Genomic DNA, 27,032 nt, shown 5'->3' with positions numbered 1-27,032 from the left:
TTATAATTTGATAACTTTGTAACGCGTTTAATTTTAATGGTGTAATTTTCAGTATTTTCGTAACTTTTATTGATAAACAAATTGTATCAATTTCCAATCGTATTTTAATTGGCGCAAGTTATAGCGTGTATTCTTTTAACCATTAAATTCATATTTTGGGATGTCTTCGGTCCTATAACACACCTGGCCGTGCCGACAAATTTACATTCTCTAATTTTTCTTTATCAGAATTGTTTATTTCCTTCATGTTTAATGTGAATTTAGTGCCCTTGGGTATTGACGAGCTTGATAAACGTAATAGCCGGTCGTGACGTCGAAAAGCCGTTTGTGACGTCGGAAAGTTAAATAACGCAAATAAACATTGCGAGGAAATAAAATGACAAATTAGTTTTTAATGCACTTTCGCCGTATTTTATGTTAATTTTACAAGGGTAGTTTTTTTTAATGAAATTGAGTCAAAACAATATACATCTTGATATTCCTAAATACTGAAAATACATGTACTGTGATGTTGTTCCTTCTGTGTATTCTACCGCGCTGTGACAAGGTTTCGCGTGTGTTATAGAAAGTTGAACGTCATGGATTTCTAATAGATTTAATAAAGAAAATTACACTGAATGTAAATATAAACAAATGATATAATCTTATCAATCAAAATGGTTATGGTTATTAGATACATGTACATTCGTTTCCGCATTTTTAATGGTTCAAAACAAAAACAAAAAAAGAATACAGTAACATACAATACCATATTACATCTGCGCAAATAACCGAATGCCAAAACTGTTATACTAGTCTACTAAATGATATATGCATGTATATATTCTTTATATATATGAACCACAGTATTTCTGACCCATTGAAAATAATATGAATAGTTTTGCAAGTACGTTATAAACATTGGCCCGGGCTAGTTTGAAAGAGAAATTTGGAGATAATCTGTGGTTGTAAATCTTGGCTTCAAATTCTGAATCAGAAGACTTAAAACTTTCGAGTAAAAAACACGTGTGATGCGAAAGCTGAAGACAGCATTACTCCGACAAATGAAATACTGGGAACGCATTTCACAAAATTTTCGAGATGCTAGGAATGAATTGTTAAGAATGACTCACCTTTTTCTACTTGTGAGGGAACAGACACGTAGCATCAGGGGGCAAGGGGGACCTGCTCCCCAAATGTTAAAAAACATTTTACTGTTAGAAATGTTCATTGAACATTGCCCCCCCCCCACCCCCCACACACACATCCCATTTTAGTTGTAGTAAAAAAGCAGTTAATGAATAAAATTTAGTAATGAAAGATATTGGAACCTTTTTTAATTGTCATGTTCCTTCGAGTTGTTAGTAGTCTATTTTTTTCTGGCTGTTCTAACCCCCCCCCCCATTTCACTTTGGAAAAAAGATGCTTTACCTACCTGGGTTAATCTTTCTTATAATGGTGTTCACCGAAAATGCTTGGCTGTGCCCTCAAACAAGAATAGTTCTTAAGGGCCCGGAATTCTTGGACCAATTTTATTTTATTAACCCAACTAAATTTTATTTTTTAAGAAGGCAGGGTAGTATGGGATGTACTTCATCTACATATGGTATGAAATTCATGTTAAAAACCCCTCAGCGATGTATGACGACATCCCATTCAAGGTATAAAAAAGCAGTTTAAAATACTTTGTATACTTTACTTAAGATATTTTTTTTAAATAATGCGCTCCATACTGAAGATCCGTAGTCTCTATTTTGTAAATGTTCGCCCAACCGAAAATGTCCACTACTTGCAATGGATATACACTGCATAATGTGTGTTTAATTTATTTAAACATTTTATTTGATAACTCAAAAGACACTTTCAGGGAAAGGAAACGCAAACATGATAATTACACTTAGTCGCTAATTCAAAGTTTTTGTGTGCTCCCCTAATAAAGGACATCACAGAATTTGACCGACCCACTGCAATTCTCACTGGATTTTTTATTAAATTTGAATAGATTATTTTATTGTTTTTGTTGTCAGATGGAGGCTAGAGTTGAGATTTAGCAGTGTTTTAATACTGTTCCTGTATCGATGTCCGGAGATAGATAAACATCCTGGTAGGTTACACTGTCCTTAATCTGATTTACACATTTTATGATTGGATGTTTCTTGATTGCTTAATTTAGTAAAGGTTGATTATGTAGGACTTTTTCAACCTTAATCAGGTCAGAACGGCCGATGACATCGTATGATAAAGAACTTGAAACTGCATTTAAGCTTGTTATTTTTGTCTTCAGTACGTCTGGACTTGCAGGGGTGAGAGAAAAGTGGGACAGTTAAACTGAAAATTAATTTAATTCGTTAGCAACTAAGATTGCCGTGACGTGCAGTTTTGAGAGAAGAGTGCGCCAATTTATTTTCAGTTTAATATATTACTTTGTTGAGTTAGTGTATCATTTTATGATGACGACAAAGCAAAAGTTGAGCGTAGACGGACTAATAGTTCCAGCATTTTTGCCATTTCAAACCTTAACGGACGCCAGAAAACGAATTGCAGATATTGTTAATTTAACTACGAGAAAAGATGACGTTTTTGTTATTTCCTATCCAAAATCAGGTAATGTGTTCTGCTTAATAGTTAACCACTATGAGGAACAACCTCCACTCACTTTTTGTTTGATTTTATTTACATATTTATTAATACTATATATAATAAAAGTGAGAGCGATGAAATTGGAAATCATCAAAGTATTTTATTTGATTTGAAAAGGAAACCATTGGCTGAATGCAATCGTACCCCGCCTTCAGAATTCATGTCTGGACACCCCTCACAAAATGACAGAAAAATTCCTGGAGTTTATTCCAGATCTTCAGGAACTGGAGACAGTTCCTTCACCTCGTATAATGACGTCACATCTTCCAGTGAAATATACTCCAAAAGATAACAATGGAAAAATATTACACTCCATTCGAAACCCCAAGGACATCGCAGTATCCGCTTTTCATCATTACACAACAGATCCAGTGGTCAAAGACTATGTACACCCTGATTGGAACAGTTTCTTGGAAGATTTCTTACGTGGGGGTAGGGTCAGTTAATTGTTAACAGTTTTTTGCCATATTATATTGCTGTCACTTCGGCTTTATCATATTTTAAAACGTTGGATAAAAAGCTATAATGAATGGGATATATTTTATGATTGATCCACATGAAGAGTGGTGTCATTAATTGTGCTTTGATCATAACTTGTATCTTTGTGCTCTTAAATACTGAACTGATGCACGAATCAGTTCAAATGAACCTAGAGCACATTTGCATTTCTGTTCTGCAGCAAGTCAAACGATAAAAAAAAGTATGTTTGTATAGAGCATTTATAACAAATGCCAAATGAAATTACAGATTTTTACAATTACAGGATGCAGCAGAAGGTGGGGTCCAAAAATATCCCAAACCTTATACAAAAGAAAAGTCGTACATATATTTTCTACAACAATAACAACATTCAAGATTGAATGGGTGGAGTTGGGTTAAATTTGTAATCCACCTTTCGAAGCCAAAGGTTAATTTGATAAGAATGAGGCTAAAAGTCGTAACTAGAGGGCGCTTAAATATAAAACCCACAAAAAAACCTCAAGACCCATGAATTCACACAAAATAGTCATAAATAAGAATAATACTATCTTGTGTGCATTTAGATCACATAAATTCATTTATATGCATCATTACACTCTCTCAATATGCATACAAAATTACATAAATCGTACTTAAAATGCGTAAATATCTGAGAAATTATTAATTCCGTTATTCAATTCATTGTAAAGATATTCCTATTTTATTTTAAACAGAATGCTACTATGGAAGTTGGTTTGAACGAGAGAAAGAATGGGAACAAGCAGCACAACAAAATCCCAAGAAGATATTGATAGTCTATTACGAAGATATGAAGAAGGTATGTTCAAGAAATATTGTGTTCATTCATTAAAGGGGCATGGACACAGTTTCAGCTAAGATTTCAATTTTTTTTTCCCATTTTTACAAATATTTAACTACGATCTTTCTAATGATCATTAAAAATTGGAACGCTAGTTGTCCAGATGCAAGACAGATTAAGAGCTCCAAACCTTAGTTATATAAACAAGGCTGCTGTCATGTTTTTGATTACACAGGTTAATATACTAATATACATGTATGTTCGTTCAAAGTAGATAATTTCAAATAAAAGTTAATTTTAAATACGATTCGACTGTTACTATTGATTTGCTGAACGTCATCTTGTTTTATATATATGATATTTTATACATGTAAACAAAAACAAGGCTTGTTTACATTATAAAGTTCTGTATCTTGTTTGTTAATCAACAAATGATGTTCAAATTTTTGCCAATCAATAGATGATGTCTTAGGAAGGAATTGTAAACATTAAAATTGGTTTTAAAAATCAGTTTAAACTGTGTCCAGGACCTTTTAACGTCCCAAGGCATTCCGTTGTAGTTAACTCTTTTCACTATACAAAATCCCAAACAGATATTGGCGCTGTGTATTATGAAGACTTTATAAGAAAGTATTTCAATTACCAATGATATTCTTATTAATATCCTAGAATGGTTTGGAGACGATGAAACATATATCCAGTTTTCTCGGATTCTCGTCCGATCCTACATTTCTTCAAGCTGTTTATGATGAATGTACCTTTGATAAAGTAAAAGAAAGAGAAAAGGATACAATTTGGAAATTCATCTACAGAAAAGGTAAAAAAAAAGTGTTCTTCATCTTAAATGAAATAGCCTTAAAATTTGAAACCCAGTGTATATATATAATGTTTTTCTTACTGCAGGAGAGGTGGGTGATTGGAAATCAATGTTTACCGAGGAACAGAATGAGAAGTTTGATCAGGTCTTCAATGAACAAATGAAGGATTCAAAATTGAAGATACAATGGAATTAAATGCTGTTTATATGAATTTCAAACGGCATTTTAAAATCACAGTCTGTTGTGTATAAATCTTATAAGTGATGCTTATTTACTTCCTTATAATAATTATAAAACACTGTCCATTATATTATTTTTAGAAATACATGATATGTGTACATATTGAATAGAGTAAAAATATGTATAAAAATGATACCGGGGTATAATACTATTTGAAAAAGAATTATCAGAAGGTCAGATTGCAAGTTTAAAATGTGTAACATTTTCTCAGAATTTATGATTAAAACATTGCTACAGTGAAGAACAACACCAAGCATTCGAGCAAGATTTCAGAGGATGGTATTTCCTATACATGTATAATGCTATTTTTTGGAATTACTTGATCTGCTTACAGAACGATTTTTGAATTTTGCAAAACACAAATGTACATTTAGCAATGTTATAATTCAGCAATACATATTTTAAAAAAAAAAACAAAAGAAAAGAGTTCACTATTTCAAAAATGTGTTTGTAATACATTTGTTTACCTTTCTTTTTGGTAAAAAGAAAGATAAAAGATTTTTGCAGCCAATGAATTATTTTTAATACATACGAATGTACACCAGATCAAAGGTTGATATTAAAAGGATGCTGAAGTCATAAATGACAACATCAATTTACTCTTCAAAAAATAAATCTTCGAATAATCTGCCGAAATTCCAGTGGGCACTATTCGTGGTCCTGTATCACCTTACTTTTATCTTTTGAAGGATTTAATCAAAATCTTAACATGACAAGAAAACATTGGCTATGACATTCAACTCATTATTCAAGTATACATGAACCTGAAATTTACAACATTTTAAAATCGTTCTTACATTCATATGTCGACTTGATATGTATATCTTGACTTGAAATAAACGACAGAGTTTTCATATTTTGTGATAATTTTGTAACATAATTTTGAGAAGTTGAGGATGGAAAGACTGAGGATTAAAACTTTAATTTGTCATAAACAAGTTAAAGCATCAGATGTTGAATTCCTGCATTAAACGGTTGTTGGATAAAGATGAATGCTATCTACCCCTTGTCTTTAATAATTAAGAAGTGAAAGCTATATATTTAATACGAACAATATGTACTGATCCAAGCTGACCAAACAGGAAGCAACATTCTTTGTTTGAAAGGATCATTATTATAATTGTATTTTATAGAAACTGTAAATGCTATACCAAATTTAACGTATAGTAGTTCTCTTTCTAGGTAGGAAATTCTTCAAATCATATGACGATTTTACAAGTTTAATATTTCAACAATCAAATTCAAAAAAGGAATTGCCACACTGAATTCTTAACCCCTACATTAAAAACCCTATATAAAAATCCTCGAAAAGAAAATGCTTTGAGGGTAAAAAATACAGACCTTTTAAATATACTTCCCCCCGAAATTAATTCATCGCGATATACATTTATAAAATCGTAAAATACATATTTATGTTAAAACCTTACTGGTATTCCAAGGCAACATAATTGTTCTGTTTGTTTCCAATATTTATAATTTGCTGAAAACATTTTAGTGAAAAAAACATGTCATTTATTTAAAGGGCGAAAATATAATCCATAAAACAATAATACTAAAACATTTGGCGGGGAGATATACCAGCATCAAGGGAAGCTTGTTGACATATAAAATGTTTTATGCCTCCTATGAGAAACATCAGCCTGATAGAGCAGTAAAAAACAACCAAACACAGATATGCAGTTTTGTCAATTATGTCATTTAATTTAATGTATTACAGATCATTAAGGGGGATCACCTAATATTAAACAATACTGAATACATGTACATATGTGAAAGGTACAAGTGTGATCCCCCTGAGACTGACTAGAAATTTACATGCAGTGAAAATATCAGATTACAAGTAAATATGCATAAAATATAACATAAATGAGTTAATCCATGGAGGCGTTCAAACAATTGCGCCAATCCAAGAAACGTACGACAAGTTATTAGAAAAATACAAATGTTGACTAGAAAGCAAAATAATACAAAACCAAAACCCCCCAAAAGGGTGGGTGGTGGGTTTTTTCCACCAAAAATGATGCAACAGAAACAAGGATTTTGATTGCGTTAAAATCCGTAAAACGTACGATAACTCTTCCAAGAAAACCAAGGGTTGCGATTTCGCAATGAAAGGTTATATAATGATTGCGTCTGCGATAAAGGCGCATATCCCGCAGACTGCGCTGGGTTATCCGAGGGTGTAAAATTTAATAATTCTCATAGCGGCATAAATTGAATTATCTGTGATAATATTGTTTCTTGAACAAAATACAAGTCGCTAAATTATTACACAACAGTGGTCTCTCAGCCACAGTATTGTTACCACACACAGATGCGATAATGATATGTAATACAACATTAAAGTTTATTGGAAAACATATTTAAACTCTGTTGCATGTGTGAAGAAATGTAATTTGAAAATTTTATGGTATATGAACGCAGCATGTGCACATTGTTTTTTTTAACTTGGCATTCTATTTTTAAAGGCTCTTAAAATCATATGCTCAACTACACTCGAATAGCAAAGCCATGCGGATCTGAAAGGCGATATGTAATGAAGTGTCCTTCGCCTTGGCACAGAAAATAGTTGACATGGAATCTGGACAGATTTTGACAAATAGAAATAGGTGCTATATGTATTACAGTGGAGCTTCATTCATCCGGACGATTTGGTTCCTAGGCAATTTGTCTGGATATGTGAAGCGTCCAGATATCTGAATTACCAGTTAAACAAGACAAAATAACGTTAAAAATTCCGTTCCCATGAAAGATCGTCCGGATACTGAAGCATCCGGATATTTGGCGTCCGGATATCTGAAAGTCCACTGACCTAAACACAATCGATTAACTTATTGAGTAGTCTATGAATTTTTATTATTAAATTTTCTTGAGGAAATTTATGTATAATTTTTTTTAAATAAATGATTCAATTCAAATGAAAATAATATAATGCCTTTGTGTCCCAAATTGTAGTGCAAAGCAAACAGTGCATGAAAACTGTATTTTCATTCCACCCGCAGATGGTTATTATCATCTAAATAAATCAGGATTCTCAAGTTAGAGAGAAAATATGGTCGTTATAACTCTTGAATGCTGATCTATGCTATAATAAATAAAACTTGAGCGCAGATTGACTGATAATTACTGCATTTTTGTGACTTCAAACCTGAGCAGACGTCTGACATTGTTTTGCAGATATTCTAAACTTTTCCTTGAGGAAAAATGAATTTTTTACGGTTCATATTAAGATCTGATATATCTTTTCTGTTTGGATTACTACTTGCAATGGATATATGATGTGTGTTTAATTTATCTAATCATTTTATTTGATAATTCAAAAGACACTTCAGGAAAAGGAAATGCAAACATGATAATTTACACTTATGCGCTAATTCAAAGTTTTTGTGTGTTCCCCTTATAAAGGACTTCACAGGATTTGATCACTTGACCAACCCACTGCAATTAAATTCCTATAGGATTTTTTAAACTTGAATTAATTATTTTACAAAAACTTTTTTTAATTTATAAAAACCCACTGATTTATTAAAACGCAAGATTTTATAGAAATGTCATAATGAATTGGCTTTCAACACGCACAGTCAAGACGTACTAGGAACGCAAGAATGGCTAAATATTTTATCACAATTTGATGTCATTTTAACCTGTGAAGTTATTGTATTCAATTGTGACGGCAATCAGTGACAAGTTGTAACGTGTCTGAAACAACGCTGCGGAAAACGTATCCACAAACCAAGTAGATTGGGCCTGCTTAAGTCCCAATCTCCAATCTTCGTTCAGGAAAATCACCACGTTTAATGAAATGCATGAAAATGTAGAAACGTTTTTATAGGTTTTAAAATATCTATTGTGGATTAAATTAATCTCGGTAACAAAACGGTTAAATATGGTAGAAAAACCCAAAGTGGTTGATTAGAACACCGAATTTTCTCTTGCAAATTCCTTTTCATCATTCAAGACGTTGCAAACATAAATACTAGTACTATAGCGAGAAGATCTTAATGGATTCTTTTTCTCTCTCTTGTTTCTTAAAAGTTTTTATATCTCCCAAAAGTAGTCAGTGAATGTTAACTTTCTATCAAAAGTACCTGGCAATGTTTTTTTTTTTATCTTTTATTTTACAATTCCCATCAATACCCATTTACAATTGCCAACTAACCCGGGTATTTAGGATAACCAGCATAAAAACAACATAGGAAAAAAAAAACACTACAAAATATAAGTTATAACAAATTTGTTAAAAGTTTAACTTGGTCTTTAAACATGTTTGTTTTTGACAAATTTAACATGAAATCTATATCTTTTTCTGATGAACCTCTAATGCTTTTTTATAACATGGACTTTTCTTGTATGATATTTTCTATTCTGCTTTTCATTTTAAATTTATATGTTTTATATGCCAAATATGATATAATAGTACAAGTGTTACAAAAAAGAATTCTTGAATTTGTTTCCAAGTTGAATCCTATAACAATATGTTTCCATTGCACATCATTGTTCATAACAATATTCAACTTTTGCCATACACCTTTTACATTCTCACAATCAAAAATAAGATGTTTTATATATTCCTTTTCATTTAAACAAAATTCACATTTTGCATTTGCGCTCTTAATTTTCATTTTTGTAAAAAAAAAAAAAACATCAACTTGTTTGTCAATAATTTACATTGTTTAGAAATTGTTCGTGTGTAGAGCATGCCCTTGCGTATCAAATCAACTAGGAGATATAAACACCGTATGCAGGTGATGTCAAAGATATAATATTATTGCTGCATTAATAAGGGAGGTTGACGATTGAAAAGGTAAAGTCATCCCGTTTTTCATAAAGCTTGGTTATTAGATTGCCATTAACGTCTTTTACAAGTAAAATATCAAAATATGAAACAGATGTGTAATATCTTTTTTCTTAACCTCACCGGAATATATCGTATCCACATAAGAATGGAAATAAGCATTTTTAGATATTTTTGTTCTGTAATCCTTTGTGTTTTGAGTACATTCTATTGCATGATAGACTTGGATTTTTAAAACCTGTTCTTAAGTTCTCAACTTAATTGACAGCTTTTTGTCAACTTAATGTATAGTACAGGTAATTTGATGTACAGGCTTTTAAATGTTGAAAACAATTTTAAAAAAAATGCAAAATATTTTCTGAACTTCATGAGCTCCAAACATTTGTTATGTAAACAAGGTCCGTGTCATGTTTTTGTTTACATAGGTTTATAAACTAATATATGTTCGTTCATAGCAGATGATTTTAATGAAGAAAATAATTCTAGACACGATTAGACACTTTTGATTTGCCGAATTTAATTTTATTATAAATATGATATTTTCTATACTAGTATGTAAAAAAAAAACAGGCACGAGTCATGTTTACATTTGGAAGAACTTTAGGTTCTGTATCTCGTAATTTAATGAACAAATGATAGTCAAATTTTTGCTGATCATTAGATAATACCTTAATTTTAAACTTTCAAACTGGTTTTAAAAATATCAGCTGAATTTGTGTCCATGTCCCTTTAAAAAGAGGTTAAATACTTATTGTCACTTCCTTCAGTGAAATCCTAAGAAAAAATTATACAATATCTTATGTATTTGTTTTTCTTACTTCAGGATATAAATGTACTAAAATGTAGAACTAAAACATACAAACAGTACAATCTCTAAATAGGGCATAACCACCCCCACCCCCGAAAATCCAGGTGGTCAGCAATCCCTTTTGAACGATCACAGCTACCATGAGTTCTATGTTTTGATCAGATTGACGAATTGGACAGTAAAATATGAGATATAAATAGACCTATGAATTATTGACAAGCTATTGAAGAGCTGGAATCTAAAGAGCAACCCACTCCAAGTTTTAATAATTATAAGACTTTAGCAGAAGAAGTCAAGGTCCTTTTCATTTAATCGAAGGTAGGTCTAAATGTCATATTAGATAATGAATATGCAAGTGCAAATGTGTTGGTTCTATTTTTCTGTTTTCTGTTTTGTCTATGCTGTAAACGTGATCAGATCAGAATAATTTCGTTTTTCTTTATATATTACAAGTAATTTCGTTTTTCTTTATTCAATAATTTCGTTTTTCTTTGTTTGATAATTTCGTATTTTTTAATTTAATAATTTCGTTTTTCTTTATTTATATTTGGTTTGCACTATTGGGCTTCCGTACTTATCTATAGCTTGAGCAAAATGTTATATGTGGAACAGATTAAGCTATGTATGCCAGATAATGTGAATAATTAATTATTCTTTCTCCAATGTCAAATACATCAACATTTTTTTTCAGTCTAGTACATTCGCTGTTATCCGTCACATGTTATTAAGTTTATGCAGATTTATAACATGTAACTCTCTGTACCCCTGTACGGACGCTGCAAATATTGTATGCATCATTTTTTTATTTACCCTTTAAACGTGTACGCACCTTATTTTAATTTTTCAGATTTTAATAGTATTCGTATATAAACCTTTTAAATTTTTTGGTCTTAATAATTCTTAAAAAAAGGAGTGGTTAATGGGAAAATGTACTATAAAGCAACACACAATGATAGACCAGTGGATGTAAGTTTCAGTATTTTGGATTTCAATAGACTTTTGTCTATTGTTTTACAACAAACCTGTGGAAATGACCGAAATGACCTGCATATACTATTATTGCTGCATATTTGACGACAAAATTGTCGCACATAATATAAAAGATGGTGTACAAAATTTCATATCAAAATTCAATTTTTAGTGAATGACATGTCACGGAGCAGCAATATCTTCGACACACAATAAAAAATTGTGAATGAACTTTCATAACATTTTCCAAAGAGTGTACAGTTTGTATTCCATAACATAAACACCATTTCTTGTCAAGCTTTAAATCTATTAAACAAGTAAAGAATATTCTTTTTTTGTTTTAAACCAAAAACCTGCAGGTACTTAAGAGATATAGTATGATATTGATGACTCTCAATCCATTCTTTGTAGTCCGGAACACATAGCCATTGAACAGAGGTCTAATGGTCTAAAATTCCTATTTTCTATTTGTGGACAAATGTCACGAATACCCTAGTTTACTACATGTTTTATTATTCATATTTTGGATCTATGTTGGAGATATCTCGAGTATTACACATAATTTAACTAAAGTGTGGTGCGCCGTCATTTCACGAGACGTCATTTTCACAGTCGTTTTCACGGGAATTTCACTTTATTTCTCTTAAAAATCCAAATACACAATAATAGAACAATTTAAAGATAAATTTAGAAAATTGTCGAAAACTATTGCGAATTATAGAAAATAAATGAGTTAAATTTTGGATTCCAAATTCTTTTGCTTCAAATCAGCGATATCAATATACCGATAATTTCAGTAGAATGTTTTTTAAATACAGGAATTTTGACCAAAATTTATTGGAATCTTTGAGATACATATTTCTGTGAAATTTCATATCTCAATGACGTCTGTAAGATTAAATAATAGCACAGTCCGCGTAATTTTTGAACGGCCCTCGTACTATATCTGATGTTCGGATGTTCTAAATTCTGAATGATGTTGACAACAATTGCATAACTGTGCTGTATTCCATAAATACATTCAAGTCACCGAGACGACTGTTAATGATAATTAGCCAACACACATGCTGCAATTTATTCTGTAAGATTAATTTGCATCAAATTAATTGCAGCGTATGTAACGGCCAGTACTTTTCCTTTTATTAAAAAAAACATCTTTAAAAAAAACTATCGCAAATACTCTGTGGAAACTTTACAGCAAAGTTCCTGCAAGATTCTTATTGGTAAGTATTGGTTTATGATCCAACAGGCTATGTTTGTCTTCGACATTTAGCATTCATAACAGACTTCTATATCCTAATATTTTTTAATTGTGAAAAAAAGTTTTCGGCCAAATTTTATGTATATGCATGTATGTTCCTAATTGTTCTGTTCTGTAAACCAGTTTTATGATGTTGGCAAAAATGTTCGATTTAACAATGTTTTGCAGTTAATGAATACAATATAATGTATATATTATTAAAATGAAATGAAAAAATAATAGCAGAATTTCATCTTAAAAACTACCTTATTATCTATTGCTCTTAATTCAGTAGGTTTCCTTTTTGCCAGGACAGTTCTGACGAAAAGGCATAAAAAGATCCCGTACATAAATGAATTACCTTGAATACATATCTATGGCACGCCAAATTCACAAAAATGAGCTAAACATAGTTTCACAGTCGATAAACTAGGTTTATCGGTTGTAAACTATAGTTTACGGACTGTAAACTATAGTTAACAACATTAATCTATATTTTACATCCGTAAACCATAGTTAACGCGATAATCTATGTTTCACAACCGTAAACTATACTTATCACTGAAAACAATCATTTGCGATTGCAAAACATAGATTATCTGATAAATACAGTTTCACGATTTGTAAACTATAGTTTACAAACCGTTAACTATGGTTAACGATCTGATAAATATAGTTTCACGATTTGTGAAACTATGATTAACAACTCTTAACTATAGTTTACGATTGTAAACTATAGTTTACAAACGTGAATCTATGTTTATCAACAAAATCTATGGTTAACTCCTATTACAGACAGATAAACTTAGATTATCATTCGTAAACTATAGTTAACAACCGTTAAATATAGTTTTACAGATGAAAACTATACTTAACGAATCGTTAACTATAGTTTACGGTTTGTAAACTACAGTTTACAGTCGATAAACCTAGTTTATCAAATGTAAAACTAGGTTTATCTCATTTTTGTGAATTTGGCGTGCCATACATATCAGACCTTAAACGTATACGAAAGCCCAGAAGGCTCATTCGAGATTCAAGGTTCGAAATACGAGATTCGAAATTCGAGTTTCAAGATTCAAGATCCAGATTAACCAATCAAAAGCTACCAAAAGGCTCACTCGAGATTTAAGGTTCGAAATATGAGATTAATTCAAATTTTGTGATTCAAGATCCAGATTAACCAATCAAAAGCGGGTTCAAGATTTGATTACTCCCCTTTATTTTGATTTTACTATCAAGAAATCGTTTAATATATAAATAACAAATAAGTCATTTAATTACATTTGATATGTTTCTCTTTCTTTCATCAATGTCTAATAGATGACAAGGACCAAGCTGTACTATTTTCAGGTCTTGGTCGACATAGCATGTATCACGATGGCGACTAAAGAGAGGATCCGAATTGACGGAATAGTTCTGCCGGGTTTTCAACCACTTCTTAAAGACCCAAGTAAGCGCCTCAAAGACATCGTAAACTTCCCTATGAAGAAAGATGATGTTCTTATCAGTTCCTATCCAAAGTCAGGTATGCCCTGCCGAAATTATTCAACAAAGTTCTACAATATGAAATGTGATATAGCTCTTGGTAATGGACTTTTGCGAGAAGCACTGAATTCTACAGTTGACGGGGTTTTCTTGGGTATTTAAACTTCTATCATGTACATGTACAGAAGTACAGAATTGATAATACGTAAGAAAACCTTTCTAGTGGTCATAGGTATGGTGTTAGGGGCACTTATATGTGAAGGCCGTGAGATGTGGGTGGGTGGTTGTCGTTTTCTTCAAGGAAACTTATATGTGCATTGAAATAACCCGTTATTTTCGTTGAATTAAATGTTGAAGTAAATATTTATATCGTAAAAGAGTTTCCGTACATTGTCCTAGTGTAAAAGTAAGCCGTCAACTGTAAAAGTGAAGCACTTCTCTCAAAAGTCCATTAACCCCAGAACAACTGGCATGACTGACAAGGGTTTTGGCGGAATTTATTATTTCTTAATTCGTTAAAAGGAGTCACTATTTACGCATTTATAGAAAAGATATTCGTGTTAAAAGTTAACGTTGCGGAAACTTAAGTTGTTTTTAGAAGCAGATTGATTGATTTTATATTGTTTTATGTCCCTCTCGAGAATTTTTCATTCATATGGAGACGTCACAATATGCCGGTAAAGGGCTTTAAATTTAGACCTATACTCGGCACTCAGGGCCATTGGGCAGTGAGGGTTCTTTATTGTAACAATGCCTACCGTGACACGGGACCTTGGTTTTAAGGTCATATCCGGAAAACGTGACTTATTTCACTTCTAGTGCCGAGCGCTTTGAACAGTCACTACCTTTGTTTACGTCTTAGGTATGACACAGGGCAGCGAACTATAATCGAACCCGGGCCTCCCGATCACGAAGAGAACGCTCTACTACTAGGCTACCGTGACCGTTTTTAGAAACAGAGAAGAAGTACATGATTATGAAAAGTGGTATATCCTATTTTCGACTGTATTGTTTCTGACCTGTTTTGTTTTTACTTGAAGATTTAGTTTTCAATTCCTTGCTTCCGCATTTGCCTTTGTTTTTGACATCCCAGATTACATAGAAACACACAAATTGTTTTTAAATTTGTCTAAAGGTCTGCATTTGCAAGTTTGAATATGGTTACTACATAAATGTACAATTACTTAGATATTCATCCTATTGACCAATTTACAGGTAGTATTGGCATTTTATATTTTATACCATTTTCAAACAAGTCGATTTAGTTTATAAATGAATTTTATTATCAATAGATTCGTTTTTTTGTAATGAAAACAGAATAAAAAACATCACTGTTCCTTACATCTTAATTTACAATGAAAAGTAGATATACATGTAGTAACACAAAAGGACAACATAGTAATTGGCTTTGCTTTAATTTTAGGGGGGGGGGGATTTTGGCACAGATCGGTGTTAATGGCAATCTAACAACCAAACTCTATGAAAAACGTGATGATTTTGACTTTTCTATCGTCAACTTCCCTTACTTATGCAGCAATTCACCTTCATCATCTGCATACGGAGTTTATATATCTCAGTTGATACGATTCCCAAGAGCATGCTCTACATGTACGTATGTTCAATTTCTATAACGAGGTAAATTATTGACAAATTAAACGATTGATGATACAAGAATAGTCTCGTTTAAAGTCATCATTTCGTAAGTTCTATGGTCGATAAGATGACGTTGTCAGCAAATACAATTTATCATTGAGTCAAATGCTTACTTACGTTTTTCCTACTAATTGTTAGTTCAATATTTATACACTGAATTTACGACGTATTTTTCCATTATTTTCCAATCATGACAGGGAGCAAACGGCTGGTGTGACCGGTCTGCAGGGGATGCTCACTCCTCCATGGGACCAGATCCCACCTTCGATGTTTTGGAGGTCCTTGTCTGCTCTGCTCCTGTTTTGTATTGTTAAGGGGATGCTCCCTCCTCCATGGCACCTGATCCCACCTCCGATGTTTTGGAGGTCCTTGTTTGCTCTGCTCCTGTTTTATATTGTTTAATGGACTTTTGATCTTGAATACTGTTCGTTATCTCCATATCCTTCACTGTTCTAGGAAATCATTGGCTGAATGAAATCGTCCCTCGTCTTTTGAACGGTACAGTTGACTCTTCCCACTTGTTGAAACACACATTTCTGGAGTTCGTGCCCGATCTACAGGATCTAGCATCAGTGCCCTCTCCCAGAGTCCTTACGTCACACCTTCCACTTCGCTGTCTGCCAAAATAACACATACAAAACAACGGGAAAATAATCCACATCATCCGGGACCTCAAAGATGTTGTCGTGTCCGCTTTTCACCATTACACCACGGATCCATTCGTCAAGGACTATGTACCCACTGACTGGTCTGTGTTTTTGGACGAGTTCTTGTGTGGAGGTATAAGTATTACCCTTTCCTGAAATACCCCCTCACTCCTTAAGAAAACAAATAATTATGGGAAAACATAAATTTTAAGAAGAGTGTGGTTATTTCGTAAGGAATTATCAATGTTATTACGATTTAAGTTAACCGAAAGATCGACATTCATTTAATTTGAGTGTCTACTCAGACAGGTTACTACTGAAACAATGTTATAGTTTTATAATATGTTATTTTTTAAAGGGGTTTCAGAGTCGATTAATCACTTCCGTCTGTTACAAATCTTATATACAGAAAGGAAAAAGAAATGCAGGGTGGCATAATTTTCGAAAACCTTTTAACCGCATGACCGAAAATTACGAAAATTGGTCAGATGAGAAATTTAGTTACTATGCACTATAATCAGTGTTCAGAATTACTCAACCGTAATCTGTATGACGTCACGTATGGAAAACGCTAAAAAGTTCCAAACACGTGCAATTTGATGATGGCGAGTTTGTCAACAAATCTTGTTGCACCATTTCATGCACCTGGGGTATACACATCGTTTTTCAATATTTAGAGACGATATGAATTTCTTGCAATCTTGGTACAGTTTACGGAAGTTCCGTGGGGTCTGGTTTTCAAAATGCCTATTTAATAAAAATGACAACAACGGGTAACTAAGCAGTTTCCTGTAAAATTTTTCCCTATGAAACTTGTTACCCGTTGTCGGAGAAGAACTGGAATGGTTTTCAATCAACCGTGACGATGACGTTAACGCGAAACAGTGTCTTGTTACGGTCGGTTTATTCGTCCTGCAATCTCTTAAATCGCCACCTTACTACCACAACACCGCCATTTATACAGTAGATTATGATAATCATTACATTTACACGAAAAATGAAAGAAATTAACTCCGCAATTTGGTTTTTCTTGAGCCGGTCAACTTACTGTTGTGTTCCTCTCACTGGCACATGCACGTATCGTTTGACTGATTTTTTGGCGTGGTAACCCATGCCCAACATAGCCAGGGTTAGAAAGATAGACACTCTGATGGATTCCATGGAAAGGAGAAATAAGGATCTGACATATGCATGGGAGATACATTGATTGATTGATTGATTGTATACTGTTTAACGTCCCTCTCCAGAATATTTCACTGATATGGAGACGTCACCATTGCCGGTGAAGGGCTGCAAATTTAGGCCTATGCTCGGCACTTTCGGCCTTTGAGCAGGGAGGGATCTTTATCGTGCCACACCTGCTGTGACACGGGGCCTCGGTTTATACGGTCTCATCCGAAGGACCGCCCCATTTAGTCGCCTTTTACGACAAGCAAGAGGGTACTGAGGACCTATTCTAACCCGGATCCCCACGGGACGGGAGATACATTGAAGATAATGAGAGATTTTAATTTGCCCATTTGGGGGGTATCGTCATATTAGCTTGAATAACTCATGAATTATTTAACAAAATCAAATGGATTTTGGTGATATCTATTTGAAAGATGAATTTTAAAATTAGATAGGAATACTGAAAAAAAAAATAAAAGACAAATAAATTTAATTCACCTCAAAAGTTTACCCTGCGTTTCTTTTTCCTTTCAGTACATCTTTAACAAATATTTTACAAAAAAGAAATAAATGCAAGGTACATCAAAACGATCAATTCGTAGTATAAATTACACGATAAATATTGGCTTCTAATAATCTATTGAAAAAATTTTCGATGTACATGCAAAGTAATGGACGTGAAATCCATGTAATTTCATTTACATTTCACGCCAATTTCGATTTACCCGTGCTCAAAAGTCAATGTTATGGTAGCTAACACGTATACAATATCAATTTTTATTTACACAAACCTAAAATTGACCCACCCTTCATTTTCTGATGTTGATTAAAGGACGATAAATCAAGGTTTTTGAAAATAGCCGCAATTCTAGTATTGAGTTGAATATTGGAAGGAAACTTCATCACAAAGGTAGATAGTAAGGAAATTCCTTATTAACAATTTAAGTAATATTTCTGGACAATTGATATTTCAATATATTATAAATGTTTTAATTATTCCGTTTCCAAATGTTGTATTACACAGCTTTAATGAAAAAAAAATTCGTTCGTTTTTTACCATTAAGCTGTTAAGGACGATATATTCTCATTTCTTTATGTCGAAACAGTAAAAGCCTAATAAAATATGGAAATAAAGAACTGTATTCGAGCTCAAAAGATCAATGAAATTATACAAATCGAGAGCGGAGCAAACACAGACCTCTAAAACATTAGAAGTGGGTTCAGGTACTCTGGATTAGCATCTACTGTCGACCTGTCACTCAAGCTGTGTTACATTTAATTTTCTTGATTGACAAATAAATTATTTCAATGTACCAGATATCAGTAGCTGCAGCTACTAATATGCAAAATTAGAAATGAAAGGCACATTCCCATTTATATTATAAATAATTATAAGGTGAGAAGGTATCATGTTTATATAAAATTAGATTTGTCTGTATTTATTTTCCCTAATCAACTTTTCTTTATAAGTAATAAGGTATCATTTTTTGAGTTTTATTGAGATGTAAAACAGGTTGACACATGATCAAATCTTCCATAAAGCCCTTCGGGCTTTATGGGATTTGATCGATAAAGAATATTTTTATGGAAGCTGGTTTGAACGAGAAAAAGAGTGGGAAGAGGCAGCGCTGCAACATCCAGAGAATATATTGGTTATTTACTATGAAGATCTGAAAAAGGTATGTTTGGTGACTTGAATGCATAAAGCAGAGCAAACTCCGCTAATATACTTTAAGATAGAGTGCTGTACATGCATTTAAACTTTATTAAAGAATGGTCCAGAAACGATGACTCGCACCTCTAGTTTTCTTGGTCTGCCATCCGATCCAACTTTCTTGCAAGCTGTCTATGATGAATGTTCCTTTGAAAAAAACACAAAAGCTAAGGAAGGACACGTTTAATGAATTTATTTATAGAAAAGGTAAATGATTGATAAATTAGTAAATTAATGTTTTGCAATTTTACGAAAGTCAGACTTAAATCATAAAATGGTGGACATTTATCACATCTTTCATACATGTATTTTAAACCACTAATGAATATGAATTAGCACATTAGTTAAAAAATCGATTCTTGTAATTGCTGCATATAACTCGTAGAATATGAAAATACTTCATTGATATCAATATTATCAGATATAATGTAAATTTATTAATGAACTGGCATTACCTTCTGTTTGCGAAATTTGTTGAAAATTGTAAGAAAACTGATAGAATAAAACTTCTAATAAAAAACTTTCATAATAAAAGCTGCAAATTTACCCTATTGAATTAAGTGAATTTAGTATATATGTTTTCATTTTTTTTTTCATTTTCTGTATTCAAAAGTTTAGATCTGGAGTTGTAAATGACATTTTGCCCCAGGTTTGTTTGTGTCTGAAGAAGTAAAAATAAAAAAAAAAAAACAATATCTTCGCGACCTGAAGTATAATAACTTTGAAATTCCTTATTGATATTTTTCTCTTTATTTCCAAAGGTATAGTGGGTGATTGGAAATCATATTTTACTGTCGCTCAAAGAGAGAAATTTGATTTTATTTTCAAGGAGAACATGAAAGATTCGAAGTCAAAAATACAATTAAGTTAATTCCGTGAAAATGTAAACCAGTGTTGTATTCTTTTTGGTTGTACCGATTTTAAAAATTAAATAATGGGTTGTTTGTAAAAATTATTAATGAAATTGATAGCATTCATGTACATGGTATTGCAAATGTTTAAAAAAAATTATATTTATCTACTTATTTTTATGCATTTCAGGCGTATAACTGTACTCCTGCTAGAATTTCTCTTTCAATATAATCAAAATGGAACAACATAATTAAATGTTATTTACACTGTACATTAAAAAGAGATACACATGTAGATACAAAGAAGAGTTATGGCACTTTGCATGACAAATTTTCACTTATTTTGAGAAGGAGAATAGTTATTTGTTTATATTTTCACCTATAATAAATGCAATATTCTCAATAATGTCGAAATCAAGAAGGATTTTCTCGTGAAATCCACTCTGAACATGTTTTAGGCAAGTTTTGAATTGCAGTTATCAAACATAGCAATGCCTTGTCTCACCACAAACATCCACAATAAAGTACACAAGCCATTTGCTTGTATTTATTTCATTACTTATGTATCAATCAAAATTTAAAAAAAAAACGTAAAAGTGTGTTGTTATTATGTGACAGATATTGTGCACATTGTTCAGCTCGATGTAATTACAATCATCAAAAGGGTCCACCCTCTTCAACGTTTTATGTGTCGTCCGAAACGACAAGTAGCATGCTGGGTTGATCACAATCATGCTACAAACACATCAACATGTCATTTAATATATAGCTCTTTACTTTAAATTTTCTATATTAAACACATATTATTAAATCAACATCAACGTATCAACATTCAACATCATGATTCCACAACCAACTTGAAGGGGACGACTTGGGCTTACCAAACTTCTGGACGATCATTAAAATTACCATTGCGACGAGACATGGGTCTAAGGATTTTGTGTTTGGAAACAGCGTATGGCATCTGAAAGTATAAATCGTAAAGGACAGAAACACTAAAAAAGTCAAATAAAGAAATTATAGGGGTTTGGGGGGATGGTATTTTTTTTATTAGATTGCTCTGAATTTTTAAACCCTGTTTTTGTTACAGGCTTTGATTGTGATAGAGACTTTGGATGTTGTTATTACAGAGTAATGGACGAGATGCTTATATGTATAAATTCCTGGCACAACATTCCAGGACACGCCACAGTAGTTTATACATAAAATTTTCAAAAATATGGTGATACTTAAAAATTTCAAGGAACTTTTAGAAAATTTGAAATCACAAAATTTCACCAAAATTAATAACATAGATCTTACTTTTCACAGTTATATACAAACATTCCTCCCACGACAAATTGAAGTCCAAGCTTTTTGACACCATTGACAGTTGCTTTTTCAATAAAAATTAAACTCGTTAATTTACTAATTTTGTTAAAAACCTGATGGCATACACAAGTACTGAAATTGATACTAAAAAGATGCTCGAGTATCTGATTGACAATAATGTGTATTTTTTGGAGACCAGGTCTTCCAACAATCTGTTGGAATTCCTATGGGTACTAATTGTGCTCATTTATTAGCAGAGCTAATTTATTCAAAATCTTATACATGAGAAGATGAAAACACTTGCTTTGGCCTTCAACTCGACATTAAGATATATCGACGACGTATTACCAATGAACAATAGTTGTTTCAATTCAAATGTCTATATGATATATTCCAATGGACCTGAAAAAGATAATGAGTATCACAGAGTTATGCATCTCTTTCTTATTGGATATTTGACTTGAAAAAGACATTATTGGTGACCTAACAACAAAGCTTTATGCTAAGCGTGAAGATTTTAACTTTTCAATCGTCAACTCCCCTTACCTATGCAGTAATATACCCTTATCATCTGCATACGGGGTTTATTTTCTCAGATTCGATATACAAGAGCGCACTCTTTGTACAGACAATTTCTAAAACGAGGTAAGTTATTGACAAACAAGTTGATAAATCAAGAATATCAGCAGTCTCGTTTTAACTCATCATTTCATAAGTTCTATGGTCGATAAAAAGACCTAGTCAACAAATATAGTCTATCATGAAGTCAAATGCTGTTTTTCATACTAATTAATAGTCCATTATTTACACACTGATCATGAATTGTCGACGGATTTTTCCGTTATTACATGTACCCAATCATGACAAGGAACATACGTCGGGTGTGACCGGTCGGCAGGGGATGCTCACTCCTCCATGGCACATGATCCCACCTCTGATGTTTTAAAGGTCCGTGTTTGCTCTACTCCTGATTTGTATTGTATCTTTGAGCTCGGATACTGTTTATTATCTAAATATATTTCCTGAGCGAAGAACCATTTTTTATTTTGTTTAATTAAATTTCTGAATACAGATAATTAACTTTAAATAAACTTGATGTTAAAAAAATTAAGATTCAATAAATTATGGAATTCTCCAAAACTTTTCACTTTGTACATTTTATGTTTTAACTACGACCCAGTTATTGGATCATATATTATAGACCCAAGAAACGAACATTTTAATCAATGTACGCTTGATAGCTTAGAAAGGTAGAAAGAAATTGAAAAAATTTTTCAAACAAATGTTATTTTCTAGCACTGGATGTTTGTTTCTCCAGAAATCTATTAGCCCGTTACTTAATTTTATGCAATTTGACCATTCTATAAATATCAATTTACACCGCAGACCACAACCTGTAATTAAAGCAGAATAAGAGTACAGATAACATCTATAAGAGATGCCAATATCTGCAACACAATCCGCACCAATTTCACGATTTTATTCTCTTCCTTGATAATTTTTGTAAGGTGATCATAGTTTGCATATTTATGAATATATAGGTTAAACTTTTTAAATATTTGATATCATTAAAGGAATGTGTGTATTACTTTCACTTTGTAACTACCATCGGCAACTGTATCTGCAGAACTGTATAGCTCTCAGAAAATTCGGACAGATAAAGTAGAGAGCTACAGATCCAAGCATTGTAAAAACCTTATATTTTCGCCGACGATTTTTGTCGCTATCTTCTAGTAAATTATTTCTGGTATCTCAATGCTTAAAGGATATCTTATTGGATGTAAACATCCTTGTAATGTAATGAAAATGAAGTGTCACATTTGTCATATCAATCCCTATTGCCCAATTTGTTGCATGAAATGTATGATGGAGATAACTAATGGCATTCAAGCTCAAAAGTTCTATAAAGAGAGAGCATCCACACCCGACCGGTCACACCTGCCGTGTGCTCATGATAAGGGCCTAACAATTAGTATGAAAAAGGTCAGTCAGCATTTGAATAAATTATATATTGTTTTTGCTGACATGCATAGTCATTTTTTGGCCATATTTTGGAGGCCACCTATTTTTCCAAATTATATATGTTATGCAATAGTCACATACTGGGAGACCAATTGTTATTGCATAATTGTTTTAATTAATAATTTTTCTCAGGAATTGCGTTTTAAGGCTACATTGTCTCCTAGTCTTTTTTATTCAGTTTTATGTATAATATTATATGTTGTCATTTCATGATAAATGACATATTTTTGGAACAAACATGCCTTGTGTTATTTGGCAAAAAAACAAGCTCAATATTGTCAGACGAGTGTTTAATTCCAGGAATGAAAGGTGAACTTAAATGATATTGTTTTTGCTGACATGCATAATCATTGTATCGACTATAGAACTTATGAAATGATGACTTTAAACGACACTGTACATATTCTTGTTTCATCAACTTGCTTTTCAATAATTTACCTCGTTTCAAAAATTGTTCATGAGGATGCTCTTGCGTATCGAAAATCTGAGAGATATAAACCCCGTATGCTGGTGATGAAGGTATATTGCAATAGCTGAATAAGAGAAGTTGGCGGTTGAAAAATTAAAGTTCACATTTATCATAAAGCTTGTTTTTTTTAAAGAATTTTTTTTTTAATTTTTACTCTTTTTTTTAAATTAAATTATCCAATGAAACAGATGTACCATACTCTATGGTATCTTTGTACTCCATTGTATAAGAATATTATGATTCTTATATCTTTCTTCCTGTCTTTAGTTACAAGGTACGCAGCAATTTATAATACAGTTTGACTGTAAATGAATTCTTACCCCCTCTTAATCTTTGGTATCTAAATATAAAAGTTGAACTCATTTCCTGACTCTTTTGAATTAAAGACTATATGGAACTCGTCCACGGTACAGAATTTGACGTATTTGTGGTTTAAACTGTTCCGTGCATTGATCTATCGGATTAATGAAAACAATGCAAATCAGGAAATTGGTAACGCCCTTCTACATCTAAAGTCGCGTGATCTGATTTGTTTGATCTCGTATTTTAGCCTAAATTATATGTATTTAGTATAAAGAAATCAAAGAATTTAAATAAAAGTAACGCAAATTCTCTGCAGATATTATTGTGTGAATCTTAATTTTTGACTGCATTTAACCCAAACATGAAAGCATCTACCTCGATCAAACCATCTTCTCCAGAACCACTTCATCAATTCTGCGTTTAATAGTCTTGGAACTATTTTATTTTTCAAATTTTCAACAGATATTAAAAGACTAAATTGAGACAAATTAAAAATCACTGTCAGTTCTTCGACAAATTCTTCCATATTTTTGGCAGTCAGTTAGACTTGACCTGTATAATTTAATTGACCAGACTATGTATAAATTGAAACTCTTGATTAAAATCAATGTACTTCTATGACAATTTTAATGTTAATAGAGTTTTGGAAATAAATAACTCCAAAGAATTACTTCTTGTACTTTTACGAATGTCAAATGGAAACATAATCAAAGCGAGTTTCTAGTATTTTTAATTAATTTCGATTGATATTGCAATTCTTTTCAAATACTAAACGTGTACATAAATTCATAAATACATGCGTATTCAAATTTTAGCGGAATCACTGGGTATTGAGTTGTTGGCGTAGACATGAACTAGCACTACACACTAACAATGCAAACCACCACATATTTTTTTCATAAATGATTCCTTAGCGGTATTCATGAATTAGCGCGTCGCTTGCTGCGCCAAAGCCACTAAAATATGAAGCCCGCTCGTTATAATTATCAACTTGTTAATAACAAACTCATTATATCGAGTTAATCAACTTGTTATAACGAGTACGAGTAAATTAACTCGTTAAGTACACCATGGACCTAAATTTAGGTCTATGAGTACACATACAGTAAGCTAATATCATCAGGTTCTCTTTTTTAATTTAGCAAATAATTTTTCCTTAAACCCTTTTCTAAATGATGCTTTAAGGTCTTTTTTCACAGTTAAACTGTAGCTTTGAAAGTCTTAGAAGGGGTTAAAGTAAGATACTACGTTACTAATACTTTCCTTATAAAGAGATATATACTAGTAATTCTAGAGTTAAAGTTTAATCAGTGACTTTGAAGTGAAACTTTTACTCTGTATACTACATACTTTAAATTAGAAAGTTAAAATTTAACAAATCTGATTTGTTAAACTTCCTAATTATCTTTCTATTTTCCTATGCGCTGACATCACTGTATAGTAATTACGCAATTATTTATTTCAATGTAGGGTCATCAAGTACGATGGGATTCAGTAACAGAAATACATGAAATTAACTGACATAAAAAGAAACGAATCTTTTGTAACGGTCATGTATTGAACTTTAGTTTCTGTGGTCAGCATAAGTTTTACTGCCTCGCACTTTTGATTGGGGGCATTGAATATATACGTTGGGTCATCTTAAATGCAACATTCTCTTCCATTGAAGCTTAACACCTTTTGCCTTATGATTACAAACTGAAATATGCAGCAATTATTAAAATGCTTAGCAAAAAAAACGTTGTTTATTTCAAAATGGTACAAAATAATTTCTATGACAAACTGTTTGTATGGAGATAATGTATATTTGCATTTTGAATTTCTCCTGACCAACTCCAATCAAATTAAAAATTCTTCATAATCCTTTTTTCAGTTTGTTGCTTTATATATTACAGTTTCTGTCCTTTTAAGTTTTATTTTTTAGATTGAAAAAGAAAGCATTTGATATATCGCGTCGTTATGATCTACTTAAACTCATTTTGATATATTAAAAATGATTTTCATTTCAAATTCCCACCATCATACACTTGCAATGGTAAATCTATGAAATAAAAATTATTTTCTCAGTTTACAATATTTTATATCCATTCTCGTTTGCAATCATGGGATTGAAGATGAATACGTAGTACATGTATAATAAAAAAATATATATTTATAATATTAGAAAAAAAATTGCAATCAGTTAGTCAGCAAATGTAACTCGATCTTCTGAAAAGATTTTTTAAGAATAGAAAAGAAAGCTTTCTCCACTAACTAAAACTAAGAGGACTTTTAGCTTTTATTTTCCTCTTTCTTTGCAAAATAAAAAGGTGTGTTTTCCTTACCATTACGTAATTGAGTACTTGAAAAGGAATTAAAGCAACTTCTAAAGTGAAAAAAAATTAACAATCCTTATCGATGTTCTTTCTTTGCACTGAATGAAATTAAACAATACTGCGCAATAATTACACAGATATTTATTTAAAGGTGTACGTTATCTGAAAGGGTTATTGAGTACGGTGGGATTCAAGGTCAGATAAATGACATAAAAAGAAGCGAATTTATTGTAACGGACAGGGATTGAACTTTTGTGTCTGTGGTCAGCAATCGTTTTATGGCCTCGCACTATTAATGGTGTCACAGAATACACAGGATGG

The 27,032-nt window shown here is 32.1% G+C and overlaps 1 protein-coding gene and 1 pseudogene across 1 annotated transcript; both read left to right on the top strand.

The window, feature by feature from the left end:
* Positions 1–1,660: 1,660 nt before the first annotated feature.
* Positions 1,661–5,361, top strand: LOC134234834 (sulfotransferase 1A1-like). The gene is made up of 6 exons (XM_062716879.1): positions 1,661–2,083; positions 2,264–2,583; positions 2,737–3,051; positions 3,813–3,916; positions 4,568–4,715; positions 4,802–5,361. Exons 2-6 carry the CDS (start codon positions 2,427–2,429, stop codon positions 4,909–4,911), a joined length of 834 nt encoding a protein of 277 aa, XP_062572863.1. The 5' UTR covers positions 1,661–2,083; positions 2,264–2,426; the 3' UTR covers positions 4,912–5,361.
* A 7,245-nt stretch (positions 5,362–12,606) lies between these two features.
* On the top strand, positions 12,607–20,841 carry LOC134234832 (sulfotransferase 2A8-like; annotated as a pseudogene).
* Positions 20,842–27,032: the final 6,191 nt, after the last annotated feature.

This window comes from Saccostrea cucullata, unplaced genomic scaffold (genome assembly GCF_032062105.1).
Source record: "Saccostrea cucullata isolate Sc308-1 unplaced genomic scaffold, CSIRO_AGI_Scuc_v1 ctg4129, whole genome shotgun sequence".
NCBI classification, from domain to species: Eukaryota; Metazoa; Mollusca; class Bivalvia; order Ostreida; family Ostreidae; genus Saccostrea; species Saccostrea cuccullata.
This window is presented reverse-complemented; position numbering and strand designations above follow the sequence as displayed.